General features: G+C 45.7%; 1 protein-coding gene across 3 annotated transcripts in view; it reads left to right on the forward strand.

Annotated features, from left to right (window-relative positions):
- LHFPL3 (lipoma HMGIC fusion partner-like 3) overlaps positions 1-3,953 on the forward strand; it is a 235,540-nt gene extending 231,587 nt beyond the window's left edge. For all 3 annotated transcript variants that reach the window (XM_015275770.4, XM_015275771.4, XM_015275769.4), the window contains one exon: positions 1,387-3,953. Coding sequence is in view for 1 of the 3 variants with exons in the window: in XM_015275769.4 (XP_015131255.1) it covers positions 1,387-1,415 (29 nt within the window). In the remaining 2 variants the exon portion in view is untranslated. The remainder of the gene's footprint in view (positions 1-1,386) is intronic.
- Positions 3,954-14,680: the final 10,727 nt, after the last annotated feature.

Consider the following 14,680-nt stretch of genomic DNA (forward strand, 5'->3'; position numbering starts at 1 on the left):
GACTTATTTCTGCTTTATCAGCTAGGCACCTCTGGTAGTTACCAAATGTCATTTCCGTGTGTGTAACACCTGTATGCAAAATTGTTCAAAAGAACAAATAAAGGGCTTAGCAACCCAGACACTACTACAATCCAAACACTGAGTATTGCTGGAAATCCAAAGAACACTGCTAAGGATTTGCATAACATAGGCACACTATATTATGATTAAAAAACAAGCGAAATAAATGGTTCCTTCAGCTCTATTAGTTTTACTTTGTTTGTAGGAATATAAGGACATGTTCGTCACCATGTAATTTCGGCTTTCCTCACCTTTCTGTTTCACCAACCTTGGACTGTATAAGAAAAGAAACAATGCTTATAATTCTTGATAGTTTATTTCCTAGTTTCTAGCATCAGCAATATCAATTACAAATGTCCTTTTTTTGCAAAATACATCTGGATTATAAATGAATGCTGAACACGTGTGGGCTAAAAGAAGTCAGAACTTTCCTGGTAGGACCAACTTTGCTTGAAAGACATCAATTCAAGCATCAGTAGGAAGTTGATGCAGGAAGCAAGTGTGCACGGCCAGGGGGAATTAACTTCAGGGGAAATCAATTATCTATTTTCTTGCTCCAATATGTTTAAGAGCTTCTAGTTCTGAAACACTTCATTCACTGTCATTCCATGGTTAAATTAATTCTTTCATTTTTATGAAAGCAACCATGTCTTCCCCTAAGTTCTAAATCCCAGCGGCCTCCCACAGTGGACGCTGTGTTAGGGTGAGTCCAATGGTGTCATGATGAAGGCACTGCTCCTCTCTCTTGGGCTGAGCACCAGCCAGCTACACCTGTACTGGGACTCTTTGGTCAAAGCCAAATGCCAGCAGTTGCATTTTGGCACTCCCTAGCACCTGCACAGCAGCACCTGAGGGCTTGACAGGGTCGGCACAGCACAGCCATTCCCTACAGCATCACCATGTATTGCTTTATCACGGTTACAAATGCGCACTGTGTGCTCAGAGGAGTGAAAAATTTATTGATACAGAATAGGGATGTCAGGATTATAACATGATTCACTGTACTCCTCCAGCAAATTTGATTCTGTTCTCGTACACATTTTGCCTTTATTTTCATATCGTTCAAAATTTAAATGAAACAATGTCACTACTTTGACCTCATGTGTTGATTTGCTGATGAAAACTGGTTTTTAAGGCTTCCAGACTACAAATCATCGCTATATTTGAAGATTGAACTTGCCATTTTTCATGCTAAGTGGAAATACCAATAATGAAGTGTGTGCAAATACCGCTCAGACGTTTGGCTTGAGCCAAGTGCACGCAGTGTGAACGTCTTTATGTTGGCTGGCAGTAAACCAACTTTTCTCTTCTCTCTGTTTTGCGCAGTCCTTCTAAGCCAATCCTCACTAGAATGAGCACAAAACAAAATGAACAACAGCTTTTGTACATCAACATTAAAATGGGAAGAAGCTTGGGAAAGGGCCTCCGAGAGAGAAGAACGCTGACGAGAGCAAAACCGCCTGATTGGTAAACGCTACCTTCTAACATAGACCAGCCAGACGTGGAAGGGATTTCTGGAAGAGAAATGCAATCATGGATTACACACCAGCTCATTAGAAACTGTTGCTGAATACAGCATTCAGAAGACATGCATGAAAAGTCACATTTGGGGAATAAATTAAAAGGGGTGTAGTTGTTGCTAGACAAACATATGTAAAATATATGCATCGAGGAGGTTTGTAAATGTCATTTTTTTTATTCAGACAGAAAGCAAAAAGCTTTAAAACCTTTCACAGTAGAGAGGCAGTTAACTCCAGACTATTCCTATCCCAGTAGCCAAGAAGCTGATAGGGCATCTCTTAAATAAGCATTTATAAATAGACTCTGAATGTCTCCATCATCTAGTGGAAAAGCATAACTTTTAATGCTACATTTCTGCACTTCATTTACTTCAGTGTATAATAAGTTGACTAAAACTGTAATGCTTCTCAATTTTTACGGCATATGTGTTCCAATTAATCTATGTCTGTAACAAATTTAAGACTGAGAAATTATTTCTGACCTATAATCTAGTTCTATGAAGCATATATAGTATAAGATATGTCTGACTGAATACCATCATGCTATAATTTCCCAAGCAACATAGAATTTTTTGCATTTAAAGTGACAAAATAAAAGCATTTGATTTCTTTTTTCATAGGAAAAAGTGATATACCCTTTAAATGTACTAAATAGCTGTAAAGGCATTTCTGTTCTTTTCCCTGTTCTGCCACACAACTACGGGGGAAGAACTCTGGCCCCATTATTGCCAATCAGGCTCGGTGATTAAATCTCTCTTCTGGCCTTAACTCCAAACGTCAGTGAAGAGACCACAAACAAATGCCCACTGCAGACAGCTGTGTGCCATACGGGTGTGCAGAGCCCAGGGCTCCTGTCTGCAGGGGCTGCCCAATGGGCACCCTCCTTCCAGAGCAGAAAACAGATGGAGACACAGGGTACTGAGAAAGATCTGGGTCTGAGCACCAGGCAGAGAGCAGCCTGGGCTCATTGCACCCAGTGCCACATGCAGCTCCTCATGATATGGCAGCAGGCCCGCACTCCTCCTGCCCTCTCCTGAGTATCACCACCAACTCCAGCCCCAAACCAACACTGCCTGTTGCATCACTGTCTGGCCATCAGAGGAAATGGCTAAAAGCACCACTGGTTGTTATTGTCAGTCCTAAATGATATGACACATTGAAGACATGGCAAAGCATGAGTTAAAGCCGATTTTTAATGATTAGCTGCACAACACAAAGTATCCAAGAATTTAGTGCGTAGATCTCAGAAAAGTAGTTTCATCTTTGGTTGAAAAATCATCTTCAAGCAAATAAACTCAAGGAATTAGGTAACTTATTTCACCACCAAGGTACCAGTGTGCCACTGATGATTTTAGAAACCAAACACTGATGTAGATGGATGTCTGCAAATAAATTTATATGTGAATCTGGGGAGCATTTAAAAATAGATATAAATAAATGTTGTTTAACATAAATCTGCTCTTGTAAATGTGTGTAGGAGACTCCCTGACCTCTACAGGACTGGTGTTAGAGCTGGTCAAAAATGCCACCCAACTCAACCAACCCCTGTAAATGTAATCCCAGCACCTGCTGCTGTGCTGAAGTGCATGCAAAGGAAAAAACAGATACTAGGTACATGAGACTGTATGAAATCACTGAGGTCCCAATTCCAAAAAGTTTTTAAATCTGTGGTCAGTCCAAGCAGTGGCAGCTGGGAAATGCCTCAAAGGCCGGGTGCATTCAAGAGTTCCCATTCAGTGGTGTCTCAGCAAAGCCTACCTTCAGTCACTGATCCTGTTGGCCCACAGACACGCACTCATCTCAAAAGGCTGTGGGAGCTCTGCTAATTGGGTGTGCTGTTGTATAACCATCTCCTCTTGCTCCTTATGTTTACCTCTACCCCAAATTATGGCAGTCGCAGGACTTTTGCTGTGACAGAAATCACTGAAACAGGGTTTCTCTGTCGTATTTTATTTGGTTATATAGCACTAAGTTTTGCATCACGGTGACAGTGTGAAGACAAAGTCCTTTCTCAATACACACAAAGTTGCAAAAAGTGTCATCTCAAGACCCTGCAGCCCAACCAGGACAGCTCCACCAAAATGTACCATTTGTACACAAACAGGAGACTTATAAGGACATACATCACTAAATGTTGGTTCAGTATGAATAGTATGTTTTACCTTTTTAAATGTAACCGCTTTCCCATTACACTCCATTGTAACTTGTCAACTGTAATTTTTTTTTTAAGTCAACAAAAACTGTAAAGAAAACTGTTGGAATACCTGATTTTCTGTAAAAAATAATAACAACAATAATTTTTGTTACTTTAAAGTATGCTTGGTATTAAAGTACCTAATAAAGTTCAACAAGGAATTTTGTAGCATACTAAAATAAAGTGTGATAGTGCTTTTCTCCAGCTCATCTATGGTAACGGCTGCTGTTGTTGGGATTTCTGTCCTCCTTCTGAACACAAGCCTGGCCACCTCCCACATGCCTGCACCTACATTGATTCCTAAGTCTGAGCAAACCTCTTTCCCTAAATGAGCTCAGGAATTTTTGTGCATGCATCCAATTTACGGGCAGAGCACCCTGTTGGTAAATGAATTGCATCCGTTGGTGCCTGACTGTATGTTTCTGAGCAATATAAAGAACTAGACAGTTAACCAGCCAAAACTGAAAGAAAGAGAAAGAGAAAGAGAAAGAGAAAGAGAAAGAGAAAGAGAAAGAGAAAGAGAAAGAGAAAGAGAAAGAGAAAGAGAAAGAGAAAGAGAAAGAGAAAGAGAAAGAGAAAGAGAAAGAGAAAGAGAAAGAGAAAGAGAAAGAGAGGGAAGGAAGGAAGGAAGGAAGGAAGGAAGGAAGGAAGGAAGGAAGGAAGGAAGGAAGGAAGGAAGGAAGGAAGGAAGGAAGGAAGGAAGGAAGGAAGGAAGGAAGGAAGGAAGGAAGGAAGGAAGGAAGGAAGGAAGGAAGGGAGAGAAAGAGAGAAAGAGAAAGAGAAAGAGAAAGAGAAAGAGAAAGAGAAAGAGAAAGAGAAAGAGAAAGAGAAAGAGAAAGAGAAAGAGAAAGAGAAAGAGAAAGAGAAAGAGAAAGAGAAGAGAAAGAGAAAGAGAAAGAGAAAGAGAAAGAGAAAGAGAGAAAGGGAGAAAGGGAAAAACAAGGAAAGGGAAAAAGAAAGAAAATAAAAACAGCAACAAAGAAACTGAGTAGTTTATACATTGAAAACCAGATACATGCTGGTTCTCATAAAGGAACAAGGCCTTTTCCTCATGCACTGAAGTCAATAGCTTTACTAGTTTCTCCTTCCTAGGGAGCTCTATGCAGGGGGGATTGGCTGTGCCTGTTGCTGGAGCAGCAGCAGTCACACCTGCACATGTCAGACATTGAGCCATGCCTGCAGCCACACCACACTGACTGGTGTCATCCTCACTGGGTTATATCAGCAATTTGACAAGCGACTTTCACAAAAGAACAAAACTTCTGCAGAGAGTAGAGTATGCAGCCTCAACACTCATGCTTTTCCCTTCACTTTGAGCAATGCTCACCCAGTGCTGCAGAAGTACACAAAGCCACAGCCCTGTGTGCTTGCAGCAACCAGATACCTTAGTGCCACTTCCTAATCCCCAGGTGTCTCGGGTAGATTTTTCTTAGTGTTACCCCATATTGCATTCTGAAATGCCTGACGCATTTTATGAAGTGAACTGATACGCTCCCTGCTTCTTTCAGAGTGCTATAACACCTCTGCATACAGTTACATAGCTTTTCTACTTGACAGTGTGGCAAGGGAAGTGATGTCTGTGCAGGAGAGAGAGATTTCCAGGAAATCACGCATAAGCAGCACACTGTGCTCATTAACTCCCAGAAGGAGCTGTGGCCCCTAATTGCCTATAAGACACCAAAAAATCCTCTCCCTCTGGCACAGTTCCCATAGCTGCTGCACTCCAATTACTGAGCCCAGGGGTGCAGGACCACCTCCAGGTGTGAAACTCAGCACAGTCACCAAGAAAGCAGTCCAGAAGATGCCCTAAAAATCTGGAAGCTATGCCTGCCTTTAACTCCGTGAACCGGTTTTAAATTAGCATCACAGCATGGACTGCTGCTCCTGATTCTGTCAAGTGCGAGTTAGCTCTGTATTAGCGTAACACCATGGAATCATGGAGCGCCCAAAGCTGGAAGGGACCCACAAAGATCATCGAGCCCAGCTCCTGGCTGCACACAGCACCACCCAAAATTCAAACCCTATGTCTGAGTGTTGTCCAAACGCTCCTTGAACGCCAGCAGCTCAGGGTTGTGCCCACTGCCCTGGGCAGCCCGTTCCGTGCCCACCGCCCTCTGGCGCAGACCCTTTCCCTAACTCCTTTTCCCGCCCCTCCCCTGACACAGCTCCATGCCGTTCCCTCGGGCCCTGTCGCTGTCACACAGAGCAGAGCTCAGCGCTGCCCCTCCGCTCCCTGTGAGGAGCTGCAGCCGCCATGAGGCCTCCCCTCAGCTGCTCTGCTCTGCGCTGAGCAAACCCAGGCACCTCAGCTGCTCCTCACGTCTTCTCATAGAGCTGCAAGAATTACAATGAATATGGTTTATGTATTAATAGTAATTAACATCTAAGTAGTCTGTTGCCTTGCTATTTATTAAGGAGAAAACTGAAATAAACTGAATTAATCCTATATGCTAAATGGAAGATTCTTTACCAGATGTTTAAAAATACTTCCACTATTTTACAGCAGACAACGATCTAGAATATTGGTGCCATTACCTGTTGGGACTCTTCCACAGGCTCTTAGCACCAAGCTATGCTCTGGTTTCAGGGTGTTGCAAACAGGACTGGGCACCTCGTTATGCTGACAGTCCCCAAGCACAGCCTTCTCACAGGCACCAGGTGAAGCACAGAACTAATGTCAGCCATCAGGGTACATGGTTAGTACCTCAGTTCTCTTTTATCTGACATTATGCTCCACTAAGTGCCTACTGACATGCTAGAGGGAAGGGAGCCCATCCAGAGGGACCTGGACAGGCTTGGGAGGTGGGTCCATGCCAACCTCATGAAGTTCAGCAATGCCAAGTGCAAGGTCCTGCACCTGGGTCAGGACAATCCCAAGCACAGATACAGGTTGGGTGAAGAATGACTTGAGAGCAGCCCTTAGGAGAAGAATTTGGAGATGCCAGCTGATGAAAAACTCAACATGAGCCCAGCAGTGTGCACTTACAGCCCAGAATACCAACTGTATCCTGAGTTGTATCCCGAGTTGCATCCCGAGTTGCATCAAGAGAAGGGTGACCAGCAGGCCCAGGGAGGTCATTCTGCCCCTCAGCTCTTGTGAGTCCCCATCTGGAGTACTGCATCCAGTCCTGCAGCCCCCAACACAAGAAGGCCGTGGAGCTGTTAAAGCAGGTCCAGAGGAGGGCCACAAAGATGATCAGAGGGCTGGAGCACCTCCCTTACGAGGACAGGCTGAGAGAAGGCTCTGGGGGAATCTTATAGTGGCTTTCCAGTAAATGAAGGAAAACAGGAAAGCTGGAAAGGGACTTTTTATCAGGGCAGAGAGTGACAGGAAAAGGAGAAATGGCTTTAAACTGGAAGAGGGCATATTTAGACTAGATATTAGGAAGAAATTCTTTGCTCTGAGGGTGGTGAGACACTGGAACAGGTTGCACAGAAAGGTTGTGAATGCCCCCTCCCTGGAAGCATTCAAGGCCAGGCTGGATGGGGCTGTGGGCAACCCGGTCTAGAGGGAGGCGTCCCTGCCTATAGCAGGGGGTTGGAACTTAAAGGTCCCTTCCAACCCAAACCAGTCTCTGATTCTACTGCACCTGCTGTGATTCTCAGCTGGCAGAAGGAAAGACTGAAGTACTGCGGCTCTCAGGCCCGGAGCTGAGGTGGGTGGCGGCGTCTCGCTGGGAGCGTTGAGGCGAGCAGCCTCCGCCGGCCGCCCGGAAAGGAGCTGTTCCCTTCAGTACTGCTGAACTCGCCTACTTCGGGGTACGGAACGAAACCACTCCCAAATTCTGAGATGTTCCAGGCTAATATGTGCTAGCACGGCTTGATTTTATTTCATTCCATCTGCTGGAACACAAGACGAGATCTCTCGTTTACATTCTTTAATTAATTCTGCATGAAGTAATTACAAATTCTTCAGCAAGACGGAAGGTCCCGGGGGCGCCGAGAAGCGACGGCCCGGCACGTTGCGCGGGGCCGTGCTGCCCCCTAGCGGCAGCCCGGGGAGGGGGCGCGGGAGGCGCTGCCGGGGCGGGGCGGGTTTGCGTTTGCAGAGGTGGTGGGAAGAAAAGCAGTGCGCGCGTAACCTCCTGTGTCTCTCTTCGAAGCTGGAGGAAAATCTGCGTATTAACTTCCACCGGGGAGCCGTACCCGTGTGAGAACTTCTACACCTTTATTTGAATGTACAGAGACATCTGGGTAAATGTGGACCAGAACTTCACCTAGCGTTTGAAAAGCATTTCCCAGGGCACAGCGCTCCCAGGGCCAGGTTCCTGCACTCCCCGGGGGCACAGACACTAACCTCCTATTTATCTTCTCAGGGAACAATTGTCAGTGATGACATTTTCTTCTCTCTTGGCACTTGGCAGGCTTTGCAGTGTACTCAGTGACAAAATATATGGGCTCTCTCTCAGTTTACTGTAGAATAGAATCATAGAATCATAGAATAGAATAGCTTGGCTTGGAAGGGACCTCAAGGATCATCAAGCTCCAACACCCCTGCCACGTGCAGGGCCACCATTAGAGATGGAGATACCTAATACTAGACCAGGCTGCCCAGGGCCCCATCCAACCTGGCCTTGAACACCTCCAGGGATGGGGCATCCACAGCCTCTCTGTGCCTCATCACTTTCATAGCAAAGAACTGCCCTCTGATATCCAACCTGAATCTTCCCTCCTTAAACTTAAAACCATTTCCCCTTTTCTTGCCATTATCTACCCCGTAATTTCATCAATGAATTTTTAAAAGCTTTCTATTTTTTCCACTTTCCTGATCCCTAAAATTTTTCCAGATCTTTCTAAATTTGATATAAACATGACCTTGTAGAATATATCTTCTGTAGATTTCCTAATAACAATCCATACATTAGACTGAATGCCATCATTCTAGAACTATTCTTTTTGGGCTCAGTTTATTCTTAGATTCTTTTCCCAATGGTTGCTAATTTTCACTGTTTTCTTTCCAATCTCTCATCTTCTCTCAGTATTTCCATATTTGTGTTTTGTTCAATCCATTAAATCCTGTACCCAGATAATGCAGCACTTCAAGCTTGGTCAGTGGACAGAGGTGGTCTGCACTGATCATACAGCTCAACATGAAGAAACTGGCAGGAGGCCTTGCTATCACCTGAAACACCAGGGGATGCCTTTCATGACAGCTAGCAAGGAAGAATCTGTCAGTCAATCACACCTGAAGATTTATATTCTATGCAGCAGAACAATTTGGCTGGCAGATCCCTGCTCAAGGAACACTCAGTCTCAGCAGGGTGAAGATTGGAGAAGCAGGCAAGGTAGCAAAGCTGTAAGGAGCTCAGGGGTTGAGCTGCCCACAGGGCAATGTGACTTGTACAGAGATGTAACAGGAGAGAGGAATGAAGACTGATGGGAGAGCTGAAGAAGTATTGCTGTGTTAAAGTCCTTCCTAAATCCACAGTCTTTTACAATGGTTCTCAGCTGTAGTAGAAGCTGGACAGGAGGCCCATCAATGAGGCTTTGAGTGGAGTTCAGGAGTATGAGGTGGAAGGATAGAAGAGAGATATCAAGCATCAGAAAGGATGGGTAAAGCAGGCAGCTTATCACAGGATCACAGAGTGGCTGAGGGTGGCAGCAAGCTCTGGATCCATCTGGCTTAACCCCTGCCCCAGCAGGGACACCCAGAGCAGGGTGCCCAGGGACACAGCCAGGCAGCTTCTGAAGATCTCCAAGGAGGAGATCCACAGCGTCTGGGCAGCTGTGCCATTGCTCAGCCACCCACACAGCACAGAAGTGCTGCCTGGTGTTCAGAGGGAACCTCCCGTGTTCCAGTTTGTGACCTGGCATTGGGCACCACTGAAGAGAGCCTGGCTCTGTCCTCTTTGCCCATTCCATTCAGATGTTTGTGGACATTGATGATACCTACTCTCCATCTCCTTCTCTAGCATGCACAGTCCCTGTTCTCTCAGTTTCTCCTGCATCAAATTGCTGTACCAGACAACTGCAACCAGTCAGCATTCCTCCAGACTGTCCTTGTTTGAACAGCAGGGGTTAATAAGGCTGATGGAAGAATAACCATGAGAAGATACTGGTCATGCAATGGGAAACTCATTAGCATCTTCAGAGGCTACAAAACATGAAAACTGATGGTCACTAAAGGACCAAGCCATCAGATTCAGGCCGTCGTAGATGGCGTTCTCTCCAAGCATATCATAATCTGATGAGATTATGGATTGCTGGGCTGCAGGCTGGGACTGGTTAAAGTCCCTCCTCCTAGAGGAACAAAACAGGGACTCAGGAGACCGTTCATATGTTAACCATAAGCAAAAGTGTACTGTGAGGGATGCAGAGAATGCAGACAAAAGTCTCAAAAACTAAGGCTTGTGCCTGAGAGGCCCAGAGTCACAGCATGACAGGAACGCTCGTGTTGGAAGGGATCTGTACCTGTTAGACGTGTGCACAGAGGTCAAATTTTAATATACTGGTTGTGCTAACTTGTTGCTGGTATTGAGTTATACACCTGTTGTGCCTGAAGTGGATGTATCCCATTTAAGCCTTGGCGTCCATTTCCAGACCATGAATTCTGTTTATCCAGTACCCCGTCTCTGCTGCTGGAGGGAATCTTTCCAACCTCAGAGAAAGTAATCAAAATCTGGAGACGAACCCATCAGTATTACACCACTCTGTTTCTTCCTGGACTTCAGCAGCCTCATGAAGACTTTACTCCAGTTTCTCCACTTTTCTTGTCCCACCGTATTCCCTGTCCCTTCTTGGCAAGAATACTGCCAATTATTCTATTCTTTATTGCAAGTTTCTGACAACAGACGTGATTGTGAAAGCCCAAATCATTTATTCAGGATTTCTCAATTATAAAGTAAGGGTCTATTTCATCTGTCTTCTTGCTTTGTGTGTGTGTGTGTGTGTGTTTAAAACATTCACAGTCATGATGAAAAGCAAAAAATATACCCATCACACATTCTAAAGGTTTCCAAGCCAGAAAGCAAATAAAAAGAACTCAAAGCTCAACTCAATACATAAATCCCATTATTTTTAAATCAGTCTCACGCTACTTTGCAGTCTGATTCAGTATGTTTTGATGCTGGGAACGGCAGTAACCAGCTAACAAGAGTGCTTTTCCTGGGGTGTGGAGAAGAACATGCCAGCCAGATGTCGTCCCAGGCCAGGAGATGAAGCACCAGTGCAGATGTGAAAACAAGCTGTCAGTCCAAGCTGCCTAATGCAGTGCCTGCTGGGCACTGTGCCAGCAAACAAATGCCTGAAGCAGAAGTTTTCCCAGTTCCTACTCCTGTTCTCTCCCTTTTCAGTGTGCTTCTATGTTAGGATTTTACAGATGAGACTTCTGACCCACAATTCATTACTTAAGTTGTCTTTCCTATGTCTTCTCCTCAGACAGATGGTTAGTATCAACAAGAGACCTTTAAAGCAAAGAAGTTTATTGAATACAACAGGAAGCAAAGGAAGACTTTACGGATGGAATGATTATCCCAGAAGGTTAAAGGAGAAGTATTTCTGAAGACAGAGCAAACCAGATCCCCATACAGAAAGTCCCGGACCAACACTCATCATTTGCAGATTGTGGCAACTAGATGAGAAGCCCAATGATGCCTCCAAGTTCCCCAGGGGAGCCAATCACAGTCAAATACACTGATCTGCTACAGTTTACTAAAGATTTGAGGTCATCACAGAAGGAATTGACAGAAAATCATTAGGGATTAAGCTCCAAGACCCAGGACTTCACTATCTGAGTAAGCAGTAAAGCACAGCAGCAGATGTGTTACTAGAAACATTTATTTACTCAGTAAGCTGCAGCTATTAGAGATCAATATAATCCTTTTACAGGGACTGGACAGTACTTTTACCTAGAAGATAAGCAACTGAACTACTCAATACAGGTGCAATTTCTATCTCCATGCATGCCCATCCGTGTAGTCTCGGTGATCCTGGCTCTTGCATATGCAGGGATTAGTCCACCCTAGCCAGTCCTATCCAGAACTGCAGTAGCCCCAGTATCACAGTTAGGTCCTCTTTACCAGATGGATGTAGAGGAATTTGTCCTCTATGATGTCAACTCTTCAGCAATTTCATGAAAGAATGAGCCCCAGACATAATTTTGCCGGGGCTATATAATGTGCTAAAAATCCTGCCAAATCACTGAGCACGTGGTGTCGGGGCTGGCTGTTATTTAGCTATGCATGTGCTACTGTGCAAAGGAGCGATCTTGCCTGCTCCCATCACCTCTCCTCTATCAGTCCTAGTACTTATTTATCTGCATGGTCAGCCGTTCCAGCAAGCTGATTCAACTCACTCTGTGGCCACATGGTTACTACCAGTACTATGGCGTGTTGAGGAGTGCCAATTTGGGGGCAGCCTGCAGTAGGCTGGCATATTTAGTTCATGAAACGTGCACCACATGCACATATGAACTCTGGTGCGTCTCAACCCCATGATGATACTTCTTGTGCATGGAACTCACCCAGTACTTGCGTGGTAAATCCAAACCATTCCAAGCACATCCCACTTGAAGGGCACATGCTCTCAAGTCCATCTCAGTGCGACCACTAATTCTACCTAATATGCACAGGCTGCAAAGGATGATTCTGGGCACCTACACAGCACATACCAAATGTGCTCATTTGTTCCCCAGACTCTGGATTGCTCGTTTATCTATGGGAGGCTCAGTTCTAGCTAGGGCAACAATAACTGCACCCATACTTCTGTCTGCAGAATCCCAAATTTCCTGCCTTTACCTCCCCACATAGAATCATAGAATCATAAAGATTGGAAAAGACCACTAAGACCACTTAGTCCAACCATCAGCCCATCCCCACCATGCCCACTAACCCATGTCCCTCAGTGCCACATCTCCATGTTTCTTGAACACCTCCAGGGACGGTGACTCCATCACCTCCCTGGGCAGCCTGTGCCAGTGCCTCACCACTCTTTCTGAGAATAAATTGCTCCTAATATCCAACCTGAACTTTCCTTGGCACAACTTAAGGCCATTCGCTCTCATCCTATCAATCACTGTTACCTGGGAGAAGAGGCTGACCCCCACCTCACCACAACCTCCTTTCAGGCAGTTGTAGAGAGTGATATGATCTCCCATGAGTCTCCTCCAGACTGAACCATCCCAGTTCCCTCAGCCACTCCCCATCAGACCTGTGCTCCAACACAAGACGTATTCCCAGGTCCTGAATAGGGAACTATTGCCCCTAGCTCTTCACTCCACCTCGTTGCCAGGGGCTACCAAGCCCATCAGGGGGCTGACAGAAAGGAGTTCACCACTAACACATGAGAAGTCTAGTGACTGTCATACACTGTCAATTAAAAAGTGTGTACACCCAGGACCTGGCAGAAAGAGTTCAGTCTAATCATTCCTATGAGCACATAAACCAGCAGAGCAGCTAGGAGGAAAGAGGAGTCACAGCGGGGGAAAAGTTACTTAAACCAAATGCAGGGGACTACACAGAGTTCCTTTGCCAGTGCCCTCCAAACAGTTCACAAAGCAGCCGCCTTTCAGGTGGCATAAAATGTGAATGTAGGTTACTTACCATTAGATGACTGAAAAACGTACTCCCAAGTTTAACTTGTTTTATATGAAAACCGTTTTAGGTGAATCTTCCCGAGCACGAAAGTTTGATACTGTTTGTCATGGAAAGTTATTTATGCATAAATGTTAGTGAGATTCCTTCAGTGTTTTGGAATTAGGAGAAATAAACCTCAGTCCAGCATGAAAAATGTGCACTGCACTGAACACGGTCTTTCCTCAGTGCATTCTTCATTCCTTCAGTTTTCATCTCATAGATGCTTGATTCCAGGCAGAGGAACTCTGAGTTCATGAGAAACATGGGAATGAGTCCCAGGGAGAGGATTTTTTCCCTTGTTTTTCTGCGTAATGGAAGGGTAGGAGAAATGAAAACAGCGAGAAGCCAAGCTGCACCCTTCTGCTCTGCACAACTTCCTGAAATTTCTCCTGAGCGAAAAAAACTGTGCTGCAGCAAAAACAGCTCGTGCCGAAAATGGCATCTGTGAGTTGCACTGCAGAATTCAGACACATTCCCATATTCACCCCATCTGCTTCTTTAGGACAAACTACTTGGCTACCCAGGCGTAGAATTAGATATAAAGGGGTAATTTAAGAGGAATATCCTCCCAGCTTTTACTAGCCTCACCGGACAAACAATAGAAGTCCTGTTTTAAACGAAGGAAGGACAAAAAGCACTAAAAGCTGCACAGGAAACAGCCCTGAACTGCACGGGATTTGGGCTAAACGATGTTAAGGCTGCGAGCAGATGTCTCTCTTGGAAGCAGCAGAACCAGCTGCTCTCCGTCACCGCCCTTGAGCGCGAGCCGACCTTCACCCGCGGCAGCGCAGAGCGTGTCGGTGCTCCGCCAGACAGACCGACCGGGTCAGATTAACCAGTTCAAACCGGGTATTTGAACTGAGCCACGGGAACTTTCCTGAAGGGGATTAGCGCGTTCCCACAGAGCCTGCCCTGATCTGACAGCAGATCCGAGGGCATCCCTGGCATCGGACCGGCAACGAACAGCTGAAAAGGGGTAACGTCTCCATCAGGCTCTGGCCTAGTGCTGCACACAGTGGCACTGCGCAGAGCGGTGCCAGCAAAGCTCTCTGCTCCCGGCCCAGTTGCAGCTGCCCATCACTGCCTGAGTTAAAACAAGAGCTGCGTCGCTGCACCGGGGCAAGGAGCAAACTGGGGCTCAGGAGCGAGGGTGGCCCACTGACACAGGCCTGGAGGGAGCTGCTAAATGGTGGCTGTATGCAGCCTAAGAAGCTCTCTCCGTCCCTTGGTCTCATCTGTTTTCACTTTAAGCCAGTTTTACAGTCTGGACTGAGCTGGGATTTAGATGTATTTTATGTGGCCGGCACCACCCACTGTGTCTCACAAGGGATGAC

This window comes from Gallus gallus, chromosome 1 (genome assembly GCF_016699485.2).
Source record: "Gallus gallus isolate bGalGal1 chromosome 1, bGalGal1.mat.broiler.GRCg7b, whole genome shotgun sequence".
In the NCBI taxonomy this organism is placed as follows: Eukaryota; Metazoa; Chordata; class Aves; order Galliformes; family Phasianidae; genus Gallus; species Gallus gallus.